At 49.4% G+C, this 23,548-nt stretch overlaps 1 protein-coding gene across 2 annotated transcripts; it reads left to right on the forward strand.

Annotated features, from left to right (window-relative positions):
- The first annotated feature begins 10,717 nt into the window (after positions 1 to 10,717).
- On the forward strand, positions 10,718 to 23,215 carry MFSD13A (major facilitator superfamily domain containing 13A). Of its 2 annotated transcripts, none has more exons than XM_061372539.1 (9): positions 10,718 to 10,869; positions 16,901 to 17,169; positions 17,634 to 17,713; positions 18,469 to 18,918; positions 19,796 to 19,913; positions 20,830 to 20,926; positions 21,648 to 21,819; positions 22,333 to 22,526; positions 22,714 to 23,215. In XM_061372539.1, the coding sequence occupies exons 2-9, from the start codon at positions 17,005 to 17,007 to the stop codon at positions 22,965 to 22,967; spliced, it is 1,530 nt and encodes a 509-aa protein (XP_061228523.1). In that variant the 5' UTR covers positions 10,718 to 10,869; positions 16,901 to 17,004; the 3' UTR covers positions 22,968 to 23,215. The 2 variants fall into 2 exon arrangements, with proteins under 2 accessions (XP_061228523.1, XP_061228524.1); XM_061372540.1 differs by lacking the exon at positions 10,718 to 10,869 and adding an exon at positions 12,080 to 12,364.
- The last annotated feature ends 333 nt before the right edge of the window (positions 23,216 to 23,548 follow it).

Genomic DNA, 23,548 nt, shown 5'->3' on the forward strand with positions numbered 1-23,548 from the left:
GCCACAAGCAATGCTGGGTACTACACAATGGAGGTTGTTCCTGTCCCTTGAGGCTCATAATCTACACTAGCTCAAGCCTGCTTTTGCCATGGGTGCAGAGCTCCAAGTCTATCCCTGCACAAGGAAACAGCACTATTTAGACAAGACCAGGCAGTACCCTTAAACCAGACTTGTAGTCTAGCAGCCAAAGCCCATCATAACCATCACCTCCTCAAACAGGAGGAAAGGAAAAACATACAACCTACTTCATTTAGAGCCATTACAAAGAAAGTAGAGGCTGAAATGGCTTCCAGGCAAGTCAAGTAAATGTGAATAGCTTTGACTGAGGTCTCCCCAGCTCATTGGCAGATTGGGAAGGAGGAGAGCAGGTACTGTGATATTTCCTGCATTTAGCCCAGTTTACAACAGAGCATATAGCTCAGGCACTCACCACGCAAGGACAGGGCTGGGCTCTTCTCTAGGCTTGATGGCTCCTAAACATCTCTTTCCAAATTTGCCCGACTGTTCAGAAAAGGTTGAGAGCTGAGCCTCCTGCAGCTCCACTGCACCCTGTTTGAGCACACCTCATTATACCTTTATTGAGAGGATACCATTAGCTAGCTCCTTAACATCTTGCCTGCCTAACTTGCTCAGAGCCACCACAGAAATCCAGGGGGATATTGTATGTCAATAGCAGCATGAGGTGGGTAAATGGAATAAAATGATCTCTTCTTAAAAGCCAGTCTCAGTGCCTCTTTTAATCCAGTTCAGCCCTGCATCCCTACTGAGAGCCACAGGATCACTTCCATGGACCCTTTGTGTTTCAGAGCAAGTGGTCTGTACAGAGCACATAGCTATTGCAGCCATTGAGGGGAAACAGTGCAAGCAGCTTGCCCCTCCTGCTTCATGCCTGTTTAGGACAGCCCTAGAGAAGCTGTTTTCTCATGTAGTTGATCTCCAGCTCTTGCTCCAAAGCTACAGATGGTCCATCTACCACCAGTGCTCACAGGTCTCCCCTGCAGCTGCAGAAGGGTGAGACCATGTTAATCACTCAGGTTCCAGTACCAAGACAGCCCAAGCACTACTATTAATTGCTCTGATTTTGCACTGGGAGAAGGGGAACAAGCTGGTGGCTCAGCCAGGCAGGACGGCTCACAAGAGGAAGCAAACTGAAGAGGTAAGAGCGGGAATGAGATGAGGATTAAGCAGGGCTGGGAGTGCTCCAGGGCAGCACTGTCACACGCCTGACCACAGAAGTGCAGACATATCCCTGGAAGCAGATCACCCCAGAGGGGGGTGTTGACAGCAGCCAGCGTAGACAGCACTTCACAGCCCCAGAGGGAGAGTGCAAAACCATCAGGGCAAGCCTTGGCTTTGTGCTGGGGTTCTGGCTGCCTGATGCTGCCCAGTCCCTGCTGCTCCCCAGCACTGAGCTCTCCCCTGTGCCCAAGCACCAGAGCTCTCAGGATTGCCCCAAGAGAGCCTTACCTTCACAAGCACAAGGGGACAAATCCCAGCTCCTGGCTTGCAGGGCACAGCACTGCTCTGAAGCATTAGGTGTGTTACAACAAGGTTTTGGTATGCAGGAGGCACAAGGCTCCTACCCTGCCCCTGCAGAGCTGCAGCCTTGTGCTCCCAGAGGCTGACAACATTGGTTACCCCACCATTACACCAGTGCCTATCATTCATATTAACCTTCAGGCTTGCTTCAGCTCCCAAGGCAGGTTTTGGGAGACCACAGCTAGAGCAAAGCTCTGCTAGAGAATGCAGGGCTGAACTATAGTGTAACAAACCCATGCATATAGGGTAGAGGCATCTGAGAGCACGAGCACCAGCACCAGCTTGCCTGGTCCTGTCAGATGCTCACTGAGAAGTGAGAGCAGGCAGTGCTTCAGGGAAAACAAGGTTTGCCAGGAAGGTGATCTTCTGTAGGGCCATCTGATGGCCAGAAGGCATCAAAAGCCAGATACTTAAGCAAAACAAGCCCCGGACACTAACATTACCTAGTGGTACCCCTTAAGGAAAGGGTCCATCCCCCAGTCTCGCCTTCCTCTTTACCTGCTCCTGTTTCTCCAGTGCCAGCAACCAGAGGCTGCCCTGGCTTTGGAAGTAAGCATCCAACAGCCTCAATGCCCCCAGCTGTTCAGGAGCAACTGTAGGACCAGAGATGAGATCCTGGCCAACTTGTTTCCTCAGGCTACCATCCACTTTCTATCCTTGCTGCAATTTCAAGCTCTGCTATGCCTTCTGAAACATCACCATATCCATTGCCTGGCACCTGAGCAGGAAAGGGCAAAACCGTTCTTAAAGCTTTAGCTCTGCTAAATGCCTCCCTGGTCCCAGAGCCACAGCCACCCATCCATCCATCCATCTATCCCTATACACCAGCTCCTTGATGGCACAGACTGAATGGGTGGCTGGGCAGGCAGCACACTGTGCCTGGGAACCAAACCTCGCCAGCCTGGGCACTGGAGCTGTGGTTGGCAGCAGGGAGTAACAACAGACCACCGCAATAAGAAACAAGGCAGTCTCTGCCTTCAAGCCTTTCCAACAGTTTTAACCTCACTGGAAAAGGGTTCAATCCCACTTGGCCAGAGCTGAATGAGAAGCCAGGCACCAAATAAAGAGGAGAGAAAACTCACAAGAGGGTCACAGCCAGCTGAAATGAGATCCTCATCTCTGCTTGGTGAGAACATGATACTTCAGACTCTTCCCAGGCTTGCCAGAGCAATTCCCTCACCCATGCCCAACCATCTGGCAGGGCCTCTCCCTCCTCATGCGTCTTGGTGCAGGTCAAGGAGGCTGACACCACAGCTCCCAAAATACTTGATCTGCCCAGAAAAGCATGCTTCAGAGCCAGCTGACCCAGACAGAGTTGCTATGGAGCAGGCAAGCAGTATTTGCAATACAAAACCAGCCAGTACACTTGATAGCTCAAGTAGAGAGCAGATTTTGTTTCACCACTTAATTACACAGTTACTACAGGTGATGAATCCACCACTAGTTAATGCCTAATGCTGTTATGGCTTTTCTAGTATCTAAAGCAGCAGAAATTACTTGCTAGCATTAGAAAAACATGGTTTTGCTGGACATGACTCAGGGCAGTAAAGCTTTACTGTCACCCAAGCTAGCTTCGAATCCAGGGAGCTTTCTGTTTACCTGGTCATGGAGCACAAAGCCCACTGTGAGCTGCAGCAAACAGGGAAGTGTACATATTTGAGTACATGTCAGACTGCACATTCTCTGGGAGAGAGGTTAAAGTGATCCTGACTACTGGACAGCACAGTCCAACATACACAGTGTGCCACGGTATCCAAATGTGAAACTTCATACAAGTGTCTCCTGTCTGGAGATCATTTTCACCAAGGCCAACAGTTCAGAAGTGTCGCCAAGTCTTCTGTCCACCTGAAGCAGCAACTCAAGTTAGCTGTGTCCTCGGGTCAGGCTGGCAGCTTGAAATTGTTTGGATGCTTCCTTGGGAAGCATACTGAAAGCCAACACAACTGTAAAGGCATTGGGCCCATAGGAGAGGACATGCCCACTTATTTTACTCAAAGACTCAACCAAGACTATTCTTGCCTCATGCCATTGCCCTCTGATCAGCTGCTACACAGGGAGATCCCATTAAGTCACCTTTTCCTCTCCACTGTTCCAGCACCTAAACTTTCAGACTCTTCTTTCCAGCTTTCCTTCTGCCCTGCTCTCCCCATCCCACAAAAACCACAGATCTATTGCCATTGCTCTGTAGCAACTCCCAAGGGTAAAGGGATAAGTACTGAAAAAGCAACACTTCCCCTAACCAAGGGGATGAAGAAATGATGAGTTATTTCCAGTCAGTCTCCCCATTTTGAGCAGACTCTGTGTAACTGTCACTCTCTGACAAAGCCCTGGCAAAGGCCTCCCTTGAAATAAGGGAAAAAGCTTCCAGGAGTGCTTTGGAAGAGAGAGGTTAAAACTGAACATACTCATCGAGCCAAGGTTTGTCTTGCACAGCTCCAGTGCCAGAGTCAGACACACTCATCCAGCATCCAAGCAGCTGGAGACAGCACACAGGAGCAGATCACAAAGAGGTCTCTTATTTTTCCTTATCACTTCCATTCCCACTATTCCCAACATAAAATCAGGCTCTGTTTGAGGTCTTTAAGAGAAAGTCACCCAGGAGAAGATGCCCAAATACTTCTTGGGGAGGTGGGAGAGTGGCATAGAAAGCCACGGAGTACAACACAATTGCTTCAATCCTCTCCAGACAGTAAAGATCCTTAGGACAGAGGCACTAGCTGCCTTCCTAAAAGGGATGCTTCCCCTCAGCAAGACGTGCCTGGCAGCAACACAGGAATTCAAGGAAAGCGCAATAGCTGGGTCATTTCAGGACTTTACATATGGGAGCATCTTCCCACACCAAAGTCACTTGGTCACAGAAGCATTTTGGAACTCTCAAGGTAAAGCAGCACCACGGGTTTTTGATGCAATCTCCCAAAGAAAAGCAAACCCACAATGTCCCAGCAAAGCACTCCAAAGAGTTAAATACTTCCACAAGAGATTACTACATCATGCCTAGTACAACAGGGTGACACAAGGCAGTAGCCAATTACCAGCAGTAGCAACCAAGGCTGCAGATAACAGGTCATGATTTATTAAAGTGACACAATCCAAGGGGAGGGTTGACCTCCTGGAAGAAACAAGGTCTTGTAGCATGAAGAAAGGGAGAGAGATGCTGCATGGTGGCCTGAGATGAAGTTTCTGCCCCACTCCTGCTCACACACTGCACCCCTGCAGCCTTTCCAGTGGCCCAGAGCACAGCCTGGACCAGCACAGCAGCCTGCCAGCTCCCACACTGGGATAGCACAGGAGGAGGAACAATCTGCTTCACATTTGAACTTCAAGTGCCACCATGGTCACAGGTTTCTGTGTACAATTCATGTCACAGTGCACATAGCAACAACCTGCTTCCTGCAGGCAGAGCTGGCACTGCACACCAGGAGCTGGTTACACACCAGTGTCTCCTTACACTGATCCTCTTAGATATTTGCAGATGGAAAGTTTGGCAAGGCAGGAGAACACAGCCTCTGCTTCTCAGAAAAAGGGGTGAGGCTATTTGCCATCCCTTGTACTGTCTAGTGGTAACATGTAAAGGAAGATAACTAATACTGAAAGCAGCTTGAAAACAGCCCACAAGAAAGAAAAGGGCTTTGCAGACAAGAGCAGGAACTTCAAATGAAAGCAATGACTCCACAAAGAGCAGCAACACTACATGGAGGAAAGGTTTTGAGAGAGATTAAAAGCAGAGATTAGTAGAAACCGGAGAAGCCCACCAATCCACACAGGTCTGTGTTTTTACTAAAAGGGAAAATACAAAAGCTATTTTGGTGGGATAAAAGCAGCAGATGGAGATGGCTGAGGGGCCCCCCGCTTGTCCCCAGGGTGAGGAGCTGGATAAGAACAGCAGCTGAGGGGTGACACCTCACCTTGGCAGCAGGACAAGCAGCCCAGGTTTCCAGAGCAGACCAATTCCTTCACCCATTCATCTCTGAAGCTAGCAGAAGACTAAGCTTTAGAGCACAGCTGAAGAGCCAGAACAGCCCAAGCTGCAGGGCACCAGTATGCAGGCTTTGTAGAGTGCAAAAAAATAATGCTGGTCTATAAGGCTTTTCAGCCAGGAAGCTGCAGGTTTGCTCCTCTGAGCAGTACAACTGGCACAGAAGGCAGCCTGCAAGCAGCCTCATCCCCTCCACACACCATTTACTCAGTGAGAGGAATTCCCCAGCAACACTGGGGATCTGACCCTACTTCCACAGGGGGGACCTTTCCATCAGGAACTACTTCAGTGTTGAGATTCTTACAGCTGCCCAAACCAACTGAAAAGGTACCATGAGCATAGCTGTTACCAGAGCTCCTTTTGTGATGGACAGCCTAGAAGACCTCAGATACCAACTCCCTCTCCCAGAGGTGGGCTTGGGACCACTCCCAGCTCTTGCTGCATGAACACCCCTTCAGCTCAGCCAAGAGGGAGGCTTTAACTTCTTCAGCCAGAAGACTCCAGTCCTCACCCTGCTTTTACTAGTGCACCACAAAGAAAAGACCTCCAACTGGCACTGTAAACTGCAGAAATAGCACTTAATGCGTATTGCAGTCAGTCACCCCTTAAATAGGCACTTGGAAGGGGGAGTGAATCTCTTTCAGCTATTCAAAGCAGCAGTCCCAGAAAGCACTGAAATCTGGTTTGGGTCTGGCATCTATTTCCGAGGTCTGTGAAAAGCCCAGACTCTGTATGAGGTCAAAACACGAGGAAAAGCTCTAGTCATCACAGAGCAAGTCTTCACTTGACTATCTAAAACCCACCCCCTGCATAACTCTGCTCAAATAGCAGTCAAAACGCAACTCGGTGGTGACAGAGAGGTTTGGAGCAGCCACTTCTCTCACTGCAGCTGCTGAATAACACAGTAGGTCTGAAACAGCTGCACTGCCAAGAATAAGACACGGTGAATGTTACCACAGGGTGACTGCATCAGCAGGCAGGGCACTGGAAACCACCCTGCCTGACACCATCACCCCTTCAGGCTCTCCCTGGGCACAGATGGCTGCTGCACCAAGGTCTAGATTCTGGACACACTCCAAGCTTTCTCCTTTCTTGACTTGTCTGCTTTCAGCACAGCCCAGCTTGTGTGTTATTATAGCTCCCACCACCAGTCTCCTCTTCCTAATAACCACTGCAGGCACCCTTTGTATCAGATGTCTTCCTCACCAAAGATTTCAATCTCCATGCCCTGTGTCTCAGGATCCAAAAAGCTATCATCTTTTTCCTCATCTAAACCCCTTTTCAGACACAGCTCTGCATCAGACACTATTTTGTTTAATTGAGCATATTTTAACCTGTACTTTATAGCATTCAGCCCCAGTAATCCCTTCCATGTTGAAACAGCCTGCACAGAGACCCACTCTCACTCAAGAGTTCATCCCATATCCATCATTCCCATCCACACACAGAGATCTCAGTATCAACCCAAATCAAGAGGTCCTGTACCCCAACTAGCAGCTCTGCCCAGCTGATCCCCTTCAGATGGCCATCAGGGGACTAACTTCTATGAGACACTCATACATCAGCCAAGTGATCAACAACTTCATTACCACACCACTAGTACCTCATGGTTACCTATATCACTTTGCACACAACTACCAAGCTACTAATCAACTCTTACAAAACACACACAAGTGCTATTGAGTTACAGGGGTGTCACCCTTCCCCCCCACACCACTTAAAACCCAAATGCAAATCTGCCCCTCTTTGCCCTCCCACAGCAAATCTCTGCAACCCAGACCTGATGGAGAGTCCAGCAGCTCATCCAAGGAGCATCACTCCAGCATCCCAATCTTCAGACTTCACTACCATGCACAGTTGCTTGTGCTCCTGCAGTCAGCTGCTCCCACCTTCATTCTTTCATTCCAGGTTCCACTTTTTTTGCCATGCTCTTACCTCCCTTCCACTAGTCTCCTCCTAAATAGGCAATCCGCCCCAATTACTCCTTCCCTATTGGTCTTAGTTTTGCTACATCTATAACAGCATCTGGCATTTCTGATATTGTTACATAGACAGTCTCAGCCTTACATAATATTACTGATACAGTGCAGGTGGCCTTGCAAGGTTCTACCCTGCAAGAGTTGCTTCACTCTCCCCCATGATCTCTAGTTCGTCCTGTTTACATATTTACTTTACACACTCCAAGACAAAGCATTCTACTTTGGCCTTGATTCCTCTGCCTAGCTCCAGTTTCCTACCGGTGCTGTCTTATCTCACACAGACAGTTTCAACAGCAGAGCAACATGTTTTACACACTGTTTTTGTGCTGTCACAGCATCCATTCCCTCAGCTGCTAGATTACAGGGTTTTGCCCTTGACATGCTCTTGGTGTCCTACAAAGGCCTGAACTGGTTACACAGCCTGGCTCTCCACAGTAGGTTTTCTCTGTGAACAGACCAGCACCCAGTGCCACAAACCATTTATTTCTTAACTATATGTGTTTGAAATGCACTTGAACCCACATTCCTGTGCATCCAGCATTGAGAATGTGTTTAGAAGCCAGAAAGGCATAACTTTTTATGCACTTGTACTACATCTTCCCATGGGATAAACACCCCAAACAATAGGATAGGGCAGGAAACGGATTATCCAGATTTTAGGGTTGTGTTACATATCATCACTTCAGTGTATAAAAATGCCTTCTGGTACAACAGCAGCACACACTATTTCTAGCTCAAGTTCAAGCGTCTGAGCTAGAATTACCCATGAGAATACTGCTCTTACTGCATCCCCCAAGGCAAACAGCTGCAGCATCTGCTGATCTACAACTCTAATACATTTGTTTTGTGAAAAAAATATCCAGCTACCTTCTGTTATAGCCTTTAGACAATACAGAACATAGCTCACAAGTAACATCATTGATTTTTAAATGGGAATCAAAAGGCAATCTTCTGCTTCCAAAGCGGCAATCACTCAAAGAAGCCCTTCTATGTCACCTTTTCCAAACTAAAGGCTTTAAAGCCTACCACCAGCCAACAATAACAATTTACCTTAGTATCTTTCTAGATAGGTTACAGGCTAGAGCATTAGCATGAATCAAGGCCCAGCCAAGTTATGCAACTCTACTTGCATCTACTGGATACAACAGCAGATGTGCAGGGGTGAAAGGCATCACCTCCAAAGGGATTTAAGCACTTCTGTTTACAAAAACCCAAGCAAAGTGTAGAATACATTGGTCATACACTGCTACTACTGCAGACATTTAAGCTAGCACTAGTACTGTTTTGCCATTCTAACTGATAAAACATTGCAACATAGGCCAGTCTTTAGTCATAAGCACAGAAAACAGAGAGAGGCATTTACTTGGTGGGTATGTACTCACATCCTGAGAAAAACCAACCAAGATGATGCCTTCGCTTAACCAAGGAGCAAGAAACAGCAGCACGCACAAAGCAGCTTGCTTTCTGCAGTCTCCTTTCACTGACCTACCTGAATGGCGCATACAGAGCTAGGAGATGCACCAAGATACCACACTGCACCTTGCAGAAGTTTTCCTGTAGTAACCAGGGTTGCAATACCTGCCTAAACATGCCCTTGTACCTAAAGAAAGCAACAGAAAGCTCATTCCTTCTGCAGTTACATTATGTGCACAGATAAGGAGCCTTAACCCTAGCTACCTGTAAAGGCTACTAAAGCTAACACAAGGTACATGCTTCAGCTAGCTAGATGCTTTAAAGAATAAATAAAACAAAGTCCTTGAACAGAAAAGCTCAGGCATAACAAGGGTAAGGGAATGCATGTAAAGAAACAGCCAAAGTCAGCACATGAAGCCAGCATGAAAAAAACTTCAAAAACACTCACCAAAACTTCAGGTTCTTTCCTAAAGCAGTAAAACACCATCCACAACAGAGCTGCAAACCCTGAAATTGCAGCCTGAAAAGCATGGAAAAGAGCCCACCACTAAACACTGCACTGATGAACCCTCCTTCTTCTCTATCTTACCCCACACACACAGTCTTTGCTCATGCTCAGCTACAGGTGCCTACACCAGAGGTATTTGTACTCACTGCTCATTCAGTAGGCTGTAATTAAACAAGAAGCCATACAAATGGCTCCCATCAGCACTATTGTAAGCACCTGTGCTGTTGTGGGCCTTCACAGTACAAATCCCCATACAGGTTTGATAAGAGGACTGGGGCTGCAGGGCCAGTGCATCACCACTCGGCACAACTGCTGCATGGAGCACACTCCCTGAGGACGCTTAATGCCATGCTCTGCTGCAGGTGATCTCAATAGTGAAATACCTACAAATCACTCCTTAATTGCAAACCCTATTGACTGCAGTTAATTGCTTGGCTTTCATTTATAAAAATTACCTGTTCAGGAAGCCAACAATGAGTCTAATACATAGAATCACTGGGAGGTAGCAGGATGCAATGATACCTCTCTGAATATAGCAGTTGGCTTTTGCATTCATTTTCTCTGGTGAAGCTTGTGAATAGTTGGGTGGTAGCAGGCATTGCAGTGAGAGGGTGTTGATGTGGATGCTGAAAGCAGCAACTGTGTAGATGAGGCCTAGTTAACATGGTTTAGTGGTGATCTTAGCAGTCCTGGGGTAATGGTTGGACTTGATTTTCTTAGAGGTCTTTTCCAACCTAGCTGATTTTGTAATTCTATGATTCTAACAGGAGTTGCTTGAACTAAAAGGTCCAAAGAGAGATCTTTAAGTAATAAAGGACAACTACAGTCTCTGTGTTCTGGACAACATGGGAGGTAATGTGAGTCTTTGGAGAAAAGTATAAACACCTGCTAGCTAAGGCCAGAGACAAGTATTTGATGATTATGGAAGGCCCCCAGTCGCCACGCTCGTTGTTTTATCCCCACTCAATGCTTTAGAGGCTCTCTGGGAGCAGTGCGAGATGTTCCAGGTGAAAACACACAAATCCGCTGCCTCCATCAGCAGCCACCATGTGCTTCCCAGGTGGTGGGAAGCCTAGGGCCACCTTGCCTTCCCCTCCCCATCGGCACCGGTGCCAGCGGCCTGGCCGAGGAGTCTGGTCCCCGGGCGCGGCACCGTTTCCATGGCGACCGCGCCCCGCCAGCCGGATGGGTCGTAAAGTACCCGGCCTGCTCCCGCTAGACAGACCCCACGGAGCGATTGCTCTCGGGGGGCGGGGCTAATGCAAATGAAGCAGCCACCTCCCCGCGCCGTGCCCTCACAGAAGATGGCTGCCGGGAGCGGGCGGCTTCATTTTCCAGGACACAAGATGGCGTCGGGCCGGAGCTGACTCTGGGGTGTGGTGCCGTGCGGCGCGCATGCGCGGATGTGCCGCCTGGCGGCGGGACGGCGGGGGCAGCGCCGGTGTCGGATGCAGGTAGGAGGCTCGGTTGCTGTGTCCCCCCCTTGCTACTGTGCTGGTCTGGCGGAGCGGGGTGGGGGAGATCCCCCTTAATGCAACAGGGCAATCCAGCTGGGGTGGGGATTTCCCCGCTGTAGTGGGGCTGCCTGTGTGGGGTGAGGGGTTTCCCCCGTCCCTGCATTGGTAGAGCCCTGGTATATACATCTCCTCAGTACTCTGGACGGTACCATATGGGCTAGGGGTGTGCTCGCTCCCAGCTGTCAGTGCCTGTGTGCAGCGGCCTCAGGCGTTCTGTCCCCGCTGTGGAGCCGGCCGGGGTCTGTCTCCCCTTTGCCTCTCCTCGCAGCGTCCCGGCAAGGAGAAGTGTCTCTGTCCCACTGCACTTGGAGGTGCGAGGCGGGACTCTGGCTGCCGTCTCCCATCACAACCCCAAACTGGCCCTCCACCGCCATGGAGCAGGAGCAAGAGCCCACCAACAACCGTGGCTGTGCCCTGCTAGACCTCCCCTCAGCATGGGGGCCCTGCGGATGGAGTGCTGCGGTGCCACCACTGCTTGGGCTTGGGCTTGGGCTTGGCCTCTCAGTGGCCAAAGAAATGGCATCCCTATCTGTGTATGGCATCGCCTGGCTCCCTGCTTTCCTTTCCTGCTCATGGGGTGTCAGCTGCTTTAGCTGGGGACCTAGTGCTATGGGTTTTAGGCCTAAATGCCACAGAGATTTCTGGTGGCCTCTGCAGCTGGGCTTTCCTCAGCCCTTTGGTTAGTGGCATGTGGCCTTGTGGCTGCAGCTGGGGCACTGGAGGGGACTGTGGCTTTGGATGGTTTGCAGAGGTGACTGATCTCCCTGATGAGGTGATGGAGATGTGTAGTAGAAACTCGGGGTTGCTGCACTTGGGCACAGTGGTAAAAAGTTACTGTCACCTGGTGCTTCCTATTGAGTCTTAACAAGAGCAGGCAGTATCTGTGCAGTAATCCTGTCTTCTAGCTTCTGTGATTCCAGTCCTGGAGGTTGATTTCAATCAGGGTTTCATATTTACTTCTGAATTCATAATTTGAGGCCAGAGTTACCTGGCATTGGTTCCTGTACCAGTTCTGTGAAGTCTGATACAGGATTAGAGCTTGTAATTACAGTAATATCATGGGGAAACAGTTTTTAATACATCCAACATGCTTTCCTTACACTGTAAAACATTGAATTCTTCAAGAAAGGGATGCCCCATGCCTTACCAAGTTCCAGGACTAGGAGATCTACACATTTACCTCTATTAATGAACCTCGTAATCACATTAGGGAATGAGATCTGATTTAATGAGATTGCTCTGCTGGAACACAGCTCTGCACAAACTACCAGCTGGCTTAAGATGTTAAGTGTCATTTGTGTGGCAGGTGAGTTTATGTGTATGAGCTCTGCAGGCGTGGTGGAAGAACCTGATGGAAACACGAGATTGCCTGGAGCAAGAAGGGTGTTACCAAACCTCTCAGGATATGGAGGCATCTGTGATTGTTGGATTGGTAAACAGTACTGGGAAACACCCTCACGGCCTCTTCAAAGTGGTCTGTTTCCTTGTTTGATCCTGGTGCTATCAGGTTTTCAAGGGCTTCATTGCTTTACCATTCAGATACTGGTCTGCTGTTGGGCAGTTTGTTAGTGTTTCACGTGGGACGTGTGTTTGGTGTTCCATCAAGGATCTCTAGTGGATTATTTGAGGAAACGTGGTGTTAGGTTTTCAGAAGTAGTACATGGAGAAACTGAGAGTCTTGGAAATATGTTTATCTCTAAGAGGGTGCACAGGATCAAAGTTTGGTCAGAGGAGCCTAAATTTTGTGCAATATGTGTTTAGGTCGCAGCTTTCCTGGGATAGGTATAGGGTTTTGAGACACTGTTTTTGGTCCAAATGAAGGCACCATATGGAGGAACCAATGTGGAAATGAAACTTTCAGTTTCATTGTGAAATAGCTCTGTGGAAGGATGTGCCTTCTTACTGAACACTGTCCTGCCAGAGTCTAAGTAGCTCCATGGGGTGAGGTATCTGTGCTTTGGAGGTACCGTGTGCAGGCTGGGAAGGAGTGTGCTGAACCTGATCTGTGCTCACAAAACTTGTCACTGCTGGATAAGCCTGACCAGATGAAGACATCTGTGACTGTTTCCTCTGGCTGAAAATGTCACTGACACAATCTGGGAGGAACTCATGTGCCCAGCATCAGGCACTGTGCTGGGACAGGTCATGGTATCAGCTGTTCCGTGAGTGTAGCTCCAGCCCAGCTTGCCTGTGCATGGGGCTGGAGTGTCAGCACCCCAATCCTGTCTGGCCATGCTGACTGTCTGGAAATAGTGTCACTCTTTGGGTTGCTTATCCAGCTGGTGGATTTATTGTGTTGCAGATGCAGAGACACAGAGCTGGTATATTTATCTGTTTCTCTGCTTCAGCTAGTGAGCCACACAAAATCCAGAATATGCAGCTGAAACAGTGTATTGACAGCTGGAGCAAGCACAGACATATCATGAAGTATTACTTGGGATATTCCAGCCTGCATTACCCACATAGTGGGGAATGAATGGGAAGGTCATCCTGTTACTGCGGTCAGGTTTGCAGATGACTATATCAGGTTCCTGAGTGGCAACTTCAGCATATAGGAATCATCTGGTCCTGCTTAAGACAAGCTTGGGCCAAGATTCACATACAAAGCTCTGCTGCTAACTCAGTACAGCTGACTTCAGCTGTGGAAGGCTGGAGCTCAGCCCTGTTGCAAGGCCAAAGGGTTGCCGAATTGCCATGGGATGCAATGACTTGTGAATCCAGCTGTGAGCTGGTGAGGAAGTTAGAGCAGATGTTCAAGCCCTAAATGGTGATGTGTTTCCAGCCACCATATGCCAGCACTCAGACAAACCGGCTCTTTCCTGGTAGCCAGTATTCAAACATCCTTCTCAAAAAGATAATATCTGCAAACGTCACTGGCAGGAGCCAGATGTCAGATGCGGAGGTGGAAGGTTCTCAAATAAAGGCTAGTTGCTTTCTAATTTACAAGCTTGCTGCTTTATGACTGTGCCTTAGAAGTTCAGTGTGAATGAATGATAGCTGTTCCCTCCTGCAGCTCCTTTGCCCGTTACTGCTTAAAAGCCTAATGTTGAAAAGTTCTGACATACTCCATGAGTAATTCTCCATCCCAAGGAAAAGGTTATGAAAATACCAGTGTGGCAAGCTTAAATAACACAGTGCTTTGGATGTAGAAGCAAAATCATAGTTTTTACAGACAACTATGATTTGTTTCGTTTCATCTGCACATTTACAGATGGGGAGGGGGGGAAATATATATAAAATGACTTAACAGCTATCCCAGCAAAGTGAAATCACTTACATGTCAGCTGGCTGGAGGGGTTGCACATCTGTGAGCGAGTGACGAGGGAGAAGAAGAAGTGCAACTTCACATTCTTTAAACATTCAAAATGAGGTGTCTCTGTAAACTTCAGCAGCTGTGGTTTGTGCAACATGTGCTTAGTGAAGCATCATTCGGGTGGATACAGTATGAAGTGCAGCACTAAGGACCAAGCCTTAAGCAGGCTTTGCTTCCAAACAGGATTTGGGGATCAGAGTCAGGTTAAGAATTGCCCTTGTGGATCAGACCACTGGTCTGTCTCACCCCATGTTCTGCCCCACGATGACAGCAGCAAATGCTGTTTATGAGGAGAGCATGTGAGCTTGGCCGTCGCCTGTGGCCTTTCCACTTGTCTGCCCCTAGTTTGTGTAGCCCTCGGATTCAGGATGCTGGAGGGGATTTCCCTGCCTGTTCCCTTTAGTAGCTGTTGGTGTACAGCTGTTTTCCATTAAATTGTCCAATCCTTTGAACCTGCTTTGGCAGCAGATGTCAGATGTTTGCTACCTGCCAGGTATTTTTTGTGTGCTTTAAACTGATTTTCTGTTGGTTACAGTGTGTGCTCCCAGTTCTTGTGTCCTGGCACACAGCACTTCCAGCTTCACCATATCCACTGCACATGGGACTTAAACCTTGGTCGTGTCCCCCTTCGGCCTTTCCTGCCCACCTGAAGAGTCCAGCTGCTTAGTCTTTCATCCCTTAAGCACTTCAGTTGCTCTTCTTTGTTCTCCCTCAACTGTATGCTCAGGAAATTCGTATTGAGGTTAGATATACGTGGCAGGGTCTGGATACACTGCAGTTTCATATTGTGCAGAATGATGCTGTCTGCTTGTTCTGCATCCTGTTCATGAGTTACCCAACACTGCTGGCTTCACTGCCATTGAGCCAGTTGTCTGCAGAAGGCTCTTGGTGAGACAGAGGACTCATCGATGGGTCAGTTTGCTTCACTCCTTTATCTTTACACATCACAGATTCTTGATTCCTGTGCAATTCATGACCATATAAAATGCAATTTCCCCTTGAGGCTTGTCTGTCTTTAATTACACCTATAAAAGTTCATTGTCTGGCTGAATTCCCTTCCAAGCAGTGTCTTCCTTTTATCTGGCCCTGGGTTTTGGCATAGTGGGCGTGTGGAATGGTGGCTTAGCTCCACAAGGGCTTTGCAGTTGGATCCAGTTGAGGTCTGGTGCTTTGGCTGTGAGTGGAGTCGATGTGCAGTTTCAATCTAGTGATGCAATTGATTGGAACAAATGTCATTCCTAATCCTTCTGAGCTAGTTATGAGGAATACCTTGGGCTAGGCAGAGCAGATGGTTATTTTTGCTTTTCTGATCTTGCCTAGAAGTGGTCAGACTCATGGCTTCTGGGAAGTGCTGAATGGGACTGGTGTTTCAGCAGGTTTCATACCCAGCTGTGTATCCTTCCCCTTGATCTTCTGCTTGGACTTGATGCAGCTGATGTTGCAAGCCCAAGAAGGCTGACTTGGTGCAGAATTTCCCATTTTTGATGTGCTTATTCTTATCCTGTGTGGTGAAGTCCCCATCATGTATCTGAGTTGGATGAATGCAGACCCTGGAGGGCTGAAATAGGAGTGACTTCCAGCCTTTTATCTTGCTTTTGACAGTGTTAAGATAGTGACCTTGTTGTCACCCATCCTGCGTATGCTGTGAACAAGGCTCCTTATGATGGCACAGGCTGGAGAAGGCGACTTACGCTGATTTAAGAACCCTTACCACCTCACCACATACACAAGTGCCTCTGAAGAGGTGCCTGTGTTCTGCCTTTGGTTTGCAGCAAATTGAGTGTGAAAGGGAGCTCAGTCTGAAAAGCACGGGAGTACATGGTGGGAGAACGATGGAGCCATCTCCTGGCCCTGAGCTCCAGTCACTGCCAGCCTGAGGAGTCCCCTTATACCTCAGCCTTCTGTGAACATACAGCAACCTGTGTTTTTCCACTAGTTTTATTTCCATACATATTTCTGTCCAGCCAAAGCATCTTTATTTCAAACACTTACCCTAAAATTCATGCCACTCTAAGATGAGCTGGACAGCTGCTGAACAACTTCTGTTTGCCTGTATGCCATGATGGCAGCATATCTGCTGCATGCCATCATGTTCTGGCTGTGTCTCTTCATGCCACAAAGCAGCACCACTGCTTGCCATAAATATCTCCTGTCTTAGCCAGCCCATTTGCAGTTAGCTGTGACTGCCTGGGGAAAGCAGCATGTGCGTGAGGTTACATCATAGCTGGTGGCATTTTTCTGTGGCTAAAAATGTACACAAGTACCTAAAACTGTCAGTGACGAGGTGTGCTTTCTGAAGGCTGCTTTGCTGTTTGCAGCTCTGTAGCTCGATTCCTCCTGTGAAGAGCTGGAAAGAGCTAATTGGCTACTTGTGAGATGAGGAAGAACATCACAGGGTAAAGGACAGGGCAGCCTGGTCATGAGGAGAGACTTGTACCTCTGGGAGCCCACAGCCTGGCCTCTGCTTAGTGAAACAGGTTTAGTGCAGCAGACAGCTTTTAGTCTCATAAGTCCCCTCCAGTCCATTTTGAACAGCTCCTCAAAGCAATGTGAATTCTGATCTCTGCAGGCAAAGACTGACCAATTAATTAGATTCAACTGTTAATTAGTTTAAAGAAATTGAACCTGGTTTAATTGACTTTTATTTTTCTGTAGGAGCAACAATGGATTGGCCCCAACAAAGATGTCGCAAGTGTTGGGATAAGACATCCCGTCTGAAATGGAGGTGATCCAGGGAGCTGAATGCTGACTGCACCGACATGGGGTTGCGACTCGTGGCTTGTATTTTCCATTTGCCCACTGCAGTGATCTACGGGTCCCTGTCGCTGTTTGTTTCCATTCTGCACAACGTGTTCCTCCTGTACTACGTGGACACTTTTGTCTCTGTTTACAAGATTGATAAACTGTCCTTTTGGATTGGAGAGGTTAGTCTTTTCCACAGGCTTCTGCCCTCTTAAGTAAGAAATTGTGAAACCAAACCTGCTTCTCACTTAGAAGGGTGAAGAGCATTAGCAGCAATAACAGTGTTCTCCTTTGGAGAGGGAGCAAGGGAGCCTTCCAAGTGCTGGCTTGGACTTTTCAAGGTTTCCCGCTACTATAAAGATAGAACAGGCTGGGATAGAAAACCCAAAGACTTTATCCTTAAGACTGCCTTTCCTCTGGGGAGATTGGGGTATTTCACAAGCAGTGAAAACCACTGGCCCTGCTGTGTTAAATCTGGCAGTCACCCCAGACAGCAGAATCATTCTGTGGCGTGAGGCAGGCAAAAGGTGTGCTGGGATGGTTCTTGCTGGTTTTTCACTGTGCCAGCTCAACCCTGCTTGCTTCAGTAACAGAACAGACAGGAGCTGTCCTGTGCTTTGTTTCACTGTCCTGTTTTCTTTCCTAGACAGTGTTTCTGATCTGGAACAGCCTCAATGACCCTCTGTTCGGCTGGCTGAGCGACCGAGTGTTCCTTAGCACACAGCAGTAAGTTAACTCCTGCTTCCAGCAGGGGCTGGGGAGTTGTTCAGTCTTTGGGGGAGATGATGTGAAATTGGCAGCTTTAAAATGATGGTGTGGGAATAGTTTTCTGAGGCATGGAGCTCTTAAATACCTCATTTTCCTGGCATCTCTGATGTACAGTACTCTTTGCACGTTATTTCAGGACCTGGCTGTCACACACTTAGGTGGTAAATGTGACCCTAACCCTTAACAATCATATGAGTGATACAGAGCTTAAAATATGGGTGTCTGAAATACCAAGGCCCTGCTGTATAAGCAAACCTCTTAGTGGGGTGTTGAGGAGTGTCTAGGAGACACAGGGTGAAAGGACACTTATTTCCACCTGGAATGCCTGAGGCTAGTTATTCCCAAACTCCCTGTATCATGGATCACTGTTGGCCATTAGCATTTCTCATGTATTTACAGCAAGCTTTTAATGAAAATCATGTTGTAGCTTCCTGGAAATGGTGAAAACTTCAAGTGCTCATTGAAATTATTTACATGGTGCAAAGCACAGACAGTGCAGCACTATAAGGGAGAAAAAAATATCCCTTCATGCTTTTTGGCTTTCTTAAACCCATTTTTTCAGTGTATTCACATTAGCTGAGAAGGTGTTTGATGTGGGTGTTTGTTATATAAGCAAAAGCTTATGCCACTTATACCACTCCCTCAGAGAGGGAGAATCCATGGTCATGCAGGGTTTTGTCCAGGTGTTTAAAGATTTTTGCCTTCTGTTGCAGGCCAGGAGCAGAGATTTCCTCCCCCGAAGTAGTTCTGAAGAGACTCAAAGCACTAAGCCACAATGGCCCCCTCTTTGCCATCTCTTTCCTGGCTTTCTGGGTTGCCTGGGCTCATCCTGGTTTGCAGTTCCTTCTTTGCCTTTGCATGTATGACAGCTTCCTCACCATGGTCGACCTCCATCACAACGCCTTGCTTGCAGACCTGGCTGTTTCAGCAAAAGACAGGACAAGCCTCAACTTCTACTGCTCCCTCTTTAGTGCCATAGGCTCCCTCTCTGTCTTCACGTCCTACGCAGTGTGGAACAAAGAGGACTTCTTTTCCTTTCGCATATTTTGCATCCTGCTGGCCCTCTGCTCCATCGTTGGCTTCACCCTGTCCACACAGCTGCTTCGCCAGCGCTTTGAGTCTGGTGGGAAAGCAAAATGGGACCAGGAATCAACCCTAAAAGAGTAAGTGTCATCAGTTCTGCAGCAGGGTCCAAGGCCTGGCATAGATCTGTAGAGCTGTTACGCACTGCAGCAAACTAAATCTGTGGGAAGATCCATGACGAGGCAAACTTCTGTTAATCCTCTGTGGTTCTTGTCTGTTGATACAGTTTTCAGAATCACCTCTGTCACACTGGCTCCTAAGTAGGACAAAACTATCTCATGACACCCCTGGCCCAAACTGGAGTCAGAGCCCTGACCTGCTGTATGGCCATCCAGTGTTTGGAACATGAAATGAGCACCCAGTGAGGCCTGTGAGTGGCAAAAGATCAGAAGCAGCTTATCATGACAGCATTTGTGCTTGAGCATGAGGCTACCTGGATGCCCATTCCCTCTGGAGTGGGACAAGCAAATGTCTCTTACCCTTTTGCTCACTTTAGCTACCTGATAGTGGCTGGGCTGTTGGAAGGCCACGACGCAGCTGATTTGCCATGTTCAGCTCCCTTGCTTTTCTTTGGGCTGCCTCACTTGCCATCTCTTGTTATGAGCTGCCAGCATTATGCTGCAGTAACACAGCAGATCTTGATGAGATGTGCCAGGTGAGCTAACCACAGGGCTCTGGCATATATGTAGTGGAATGGCTAATAAAAGGAGGATGCTTCTATGGACAGATACCTGAATTTTGAGTTTGGAAGACAAATGCTGAGAGACCTGTTGCCTGTAGTTCTTGCTAGCAATAAGCAAACATCAGTGTAGACTCTACTGTTTTGATTTGGCTCAGGGAGAGGGATGATTGGGATGGGAGCTGGGAGACAGCTCTGCGTTTCCAAAGGGAGAGCTTGTGGGCTCTCACCTGCTTGGTGAGAAGGATTTATGGTTGCTTTTTCTCCTCTCCCTCTAGGCTGTACATCGAGAAACCGTCCGTCCCTCCGGAGAAGAGGATCACCCTGGCAGAGTATCTGCAGCAGCTCTCCCGGCATCGCAACTTCCTCTGGTTTGTCGGCATGAACCTCATCCAGGTGGGCACAGCAGCAGTTTGTGTGATTCAGAGGCTGAGTGTTGCCTCTGCCTGTTTGAGGTGGTGATTCAGCCGTGTATGAGTTCCCCCAGAGGGGTTTCCAGTGCCCACTTGCTCTTGGAGCCTCCTGCAATGCCAGCTGATTCACCAGCTGTTAGCCACTCTCCCTGTTGCAACCCAAGGATGCTTCCTGAGCAAGCTGCGGGGTGCTGCTTCCTCTCTCTGCAGCATAAGCTGCATTATGAGGGCTGGCTGAGCTCACCACAGCCCATCTGGGGTGCAGCAGCACAAGGCCTGGCTCGTGGTGGGGATGAGTTCAGGAGTACAGTTTGCTGGCGTGGCTGTCAGCAGTCTCCTTCTCCTTTCCTGAGGCTCACATCACTGTTCTCGCTGTCCAGCTGGATCCGCCTCCCAGCTGGCTTTTGCCATTTCTGTTCTTCATCCTCTCACTGATTACTACCAAATGCCGGCAGCCTGCCCAGCTTTGTGCTGCACTCACAGCTCCCTGTCTCCCTGGGGTTCCCTCACTTCCCCTCAGGCAGGCTTTTGATGCTGGTCTGCATCTTTGCATTCAACCCTGTTCCTGACAGCTGCCTCCTCCCTCCTGCTGCGCCACTGTCTTCCCCAGGCCCTTGTGGTCACCACTGCTGCCTCCTTGCCCTGACTTCCCCTGCAGCTGGGAAGCAACACTGATCAAACAGTGGGCATGGCTGGTGGTGCTGCAGCTTTGCAGTCTCAGCCTGCAGTGTTGTAAACTCCACAGCCAAGCTTTCACTCTGCTGAAGTGCTACTGGCCCACCCTGCATGGTCTCTTGGCACAGGGCTCCCAGGATAACAGAGGCCAGAAGGCTGTTAGCTTTTTCTGCTCTCTAACTGCTGCTCCTGCTGACCAGCTCATCTGCATGCTGCCTTCACAGGTTTTTCACTGCCACTTTAACAGCAACTTCTTCCCTCTGTTCCTGGAGCACCTGCTGTCAGACCAGATCTCTGTCTCTACAGGATCCTTCCTGCTTGGTGAGTCTCAGGTGGGATTGGAGGGAGCAGCCAGGTTAGGACCTGGCTCAAGTCTGGGTTTGCTCTTCCCAAACTCACATGCAGGTCTCTGGGCTATAAGAGTCACACGTGCACATGTCCCACATGCTTCCCTGGGACTTCTGTGTTCCCCTTCATGAGCACAGAAGTAACTTGGAGCCTTTTCTAGTGATGAGGAGCCCAGCATGCCTGACTCTGGCCTAAACTCCACAAAGGAGGTGTTCTAAGCATTAGTGGCTGCAGAGGGCGTCCCAGGGAGGCAGCAGGGAACACAGCCCTGGATCTAACCCCTTTAGCTCTGTGGCCTGGACCATTTCCAGGCTGCCACAGGTATGTGGGCATTGGTCCTAGAGTTACCAGGGGTACCACGGGAGGGTTCCGTGTGAGTCAGGACTGGTCACAGTGTCTGTCCCTCTCATTTCTGCTCTCAGCCCCTGTGTGACACTGGGCAAGTCTTTTCTTCCCTTTTGCCCAGGCAGTTACTGGAAGAAGGCTTCCTTCTATAGGAATTGTGTGTGTGTTGTGCCACAGAGCCACTGGGTAAATCTGCTGCAGCCTTCTGTATGTGCCTGGGGGCTATTCTGTACCATGCATCCTACAACACCACTGGTGACAGCAGCCCTGTTCTCTTCCAGTATCGGTCCTAGGGGCATGGTAGATACTGAAACTCCCTCAAGCTATTTGTGCCTCTGTCTCTGCTCAGGTGTTTCCTACATTGCCCCCCACCTCAACAACCTCTACTTCCTGTCCCTCTGCCGCCGCTATGGGGTTTATGCTGTGGTGCGAGGACTCTTCTTCCTGAAGCTGGCTCTCAGCATTGTCATGCTCCTGGCAGGACCGGATCAGGTGTATCTGCTCTGCATCTTCATTGCCAGGTAGGCAGCACTCCCTTCTCCTCCCCTCTGCCACCTGGGGAGGAAAATGACTTGTCCCTGTCTTGGGAAGAGGAGCCAGAGTCACACAGAAGCCACGTGGCTCCCAGCTCTGACAGCACCCAAGTGTGGGATGGGTCACTTCAGAACCCTCTTGCTGTGCCTGCAGCAGGGTGAGGGAGGACAGAGACCCAGCAGGGATGGTGGCAGCCTGCAGCAGCCTTTCCCAGCTGCTGAGTTCCTCACCTCTGCAGCCTCCCTGTGATGATAGCCCTGAGCTTGTCCCCAGAGTGTCCCATTCCCAGGCCTGTCTGTGTGGCAGGTCAGGAATGATCCAGGGCATCCCTGCAGGGTACACAAGGCTTATTATTAGCAGTGTTCCTCTCCTCTAACCAGGGCTTCTGAAATTCTTACGCATGGGGGAACCTTTCTCATCCTCTTTCTGTTTCCTCTGATCTCACTTGCTCCCATAATTTCTTGATGTCCCTACAAAGTACTTTGTCTGTTGTTCTGCAGCAACCGGGTGTTCACAGAAGGGACCTGTAAGTTGCTCAACCTGGTGGTCACCGACTTGGTGGATGAGGATCTAGTCCTGAACCGCAGGAAGCAGGCAGCCTCAGCACTGCTCTTTGGGATGGTGGCTCTGGTCACCAAGCCCGGCCAGACCTTTGCCCCTCTGATTGGCACCTGGCTGCTCTCTGCATACACAGGTAAGGGTGCTCCCAGAGAAGGCAGCGGGGCAGGAAAGGGCAGACTTTGTGAGTTCAGTGTGCTTCCCTATGTCCTGTGTGGGTGCAGAGGGCTGGGTCTGGTCTCTGCATCTCCGAGGCCAGTCACTTGAGGTGACAAAGGTCTGTCCCACCGATCACAGCCTCACAAACTCTACTCTGACACCAGGTTACGACATCTTCCAGCGCAACCCCTTGAGCAACGTGGTGAGTGCCCAGCCGAAGCTGGAGTCTCCTGCATTCCTGGAGCCAACGCTTCGCCAGGGCTGCTTTTACCTCCTTGTCTTCGTACCTGTCACATGTGCACTGCTGCAGCTCCTCACCTGGTCTCAGTTCAGCTTGCATGGGAAGCGCCTGCAGATGGTGAAGGCTCAGCGCCAGAACCTGACCCAAGGCCAAGCACCAGAGGTCAAAACGATCTAGGGGTGCCCAAGCTGGCAGGATGTGCCTGGGTGCAGGCTGGTGGGCTGAGACCACCCAATGTTTACAGCTCCACTGTGAAATGCTGTAATGCCAATCTTTATCCATTCCAAGAGGTGGCCACTGGGGAAGGCAGAGGAGTTCAGCAGGAGGGGCCTGGGGTAGATCACTTGGCCACAGGAGCAAGAGCATTTTATCCTGACCTGTTGTAGGAGGAAGCGGGGAGGTGCTGGGTTGCAGTGTGTGCTACAGACAGAGAACCACAGGGAACCACAGCGGCAGAGTGAGAGAACTGCACAGGGAGCCCTTCCTTGCTAGAGCCCTGCAACTTTGGGGCGTGGAGCAGGAGGCTCCTGGGGGACTGAGGGGGTGACAGCAGGAGCAGGGATGAGAGGACCCTGAAGGCCTTTCCCAGTAGATGCTACAACCTCTCCCACATAGTGCTGCAGTTCTTGGACCAAATCCACTAAGGCATTTCTTATTCCCAGGACAATATCCTGCACAGCCAGGGTCTGCTGCCTGTGCTTGTTTTATGCCGAGTTCCCTCCTTCGTAGCCTTGCAGAGGGAGCTGTTGCAGGCTGGG

The sequence above is a fragment of the Neopsephotus bourkii genome, unplaced genomic scaffold (genome assembly GCF_033783945.1).
Source record: "Neopsephotus bourkii isolate Nb327-2 ecotype Australia unplaced genomic scaffold, CSIRO-AGI_Nbou_v1 NB_1615, whole genome shotgun sequence".
NCBI classification, from domain to species: domain Eukaryota; kingdom Metazoa; phylum Chordata; class Aves; order Psittaciformes; family Psittacidae; genus Neopsephotus; species Neopsephotus bourkii.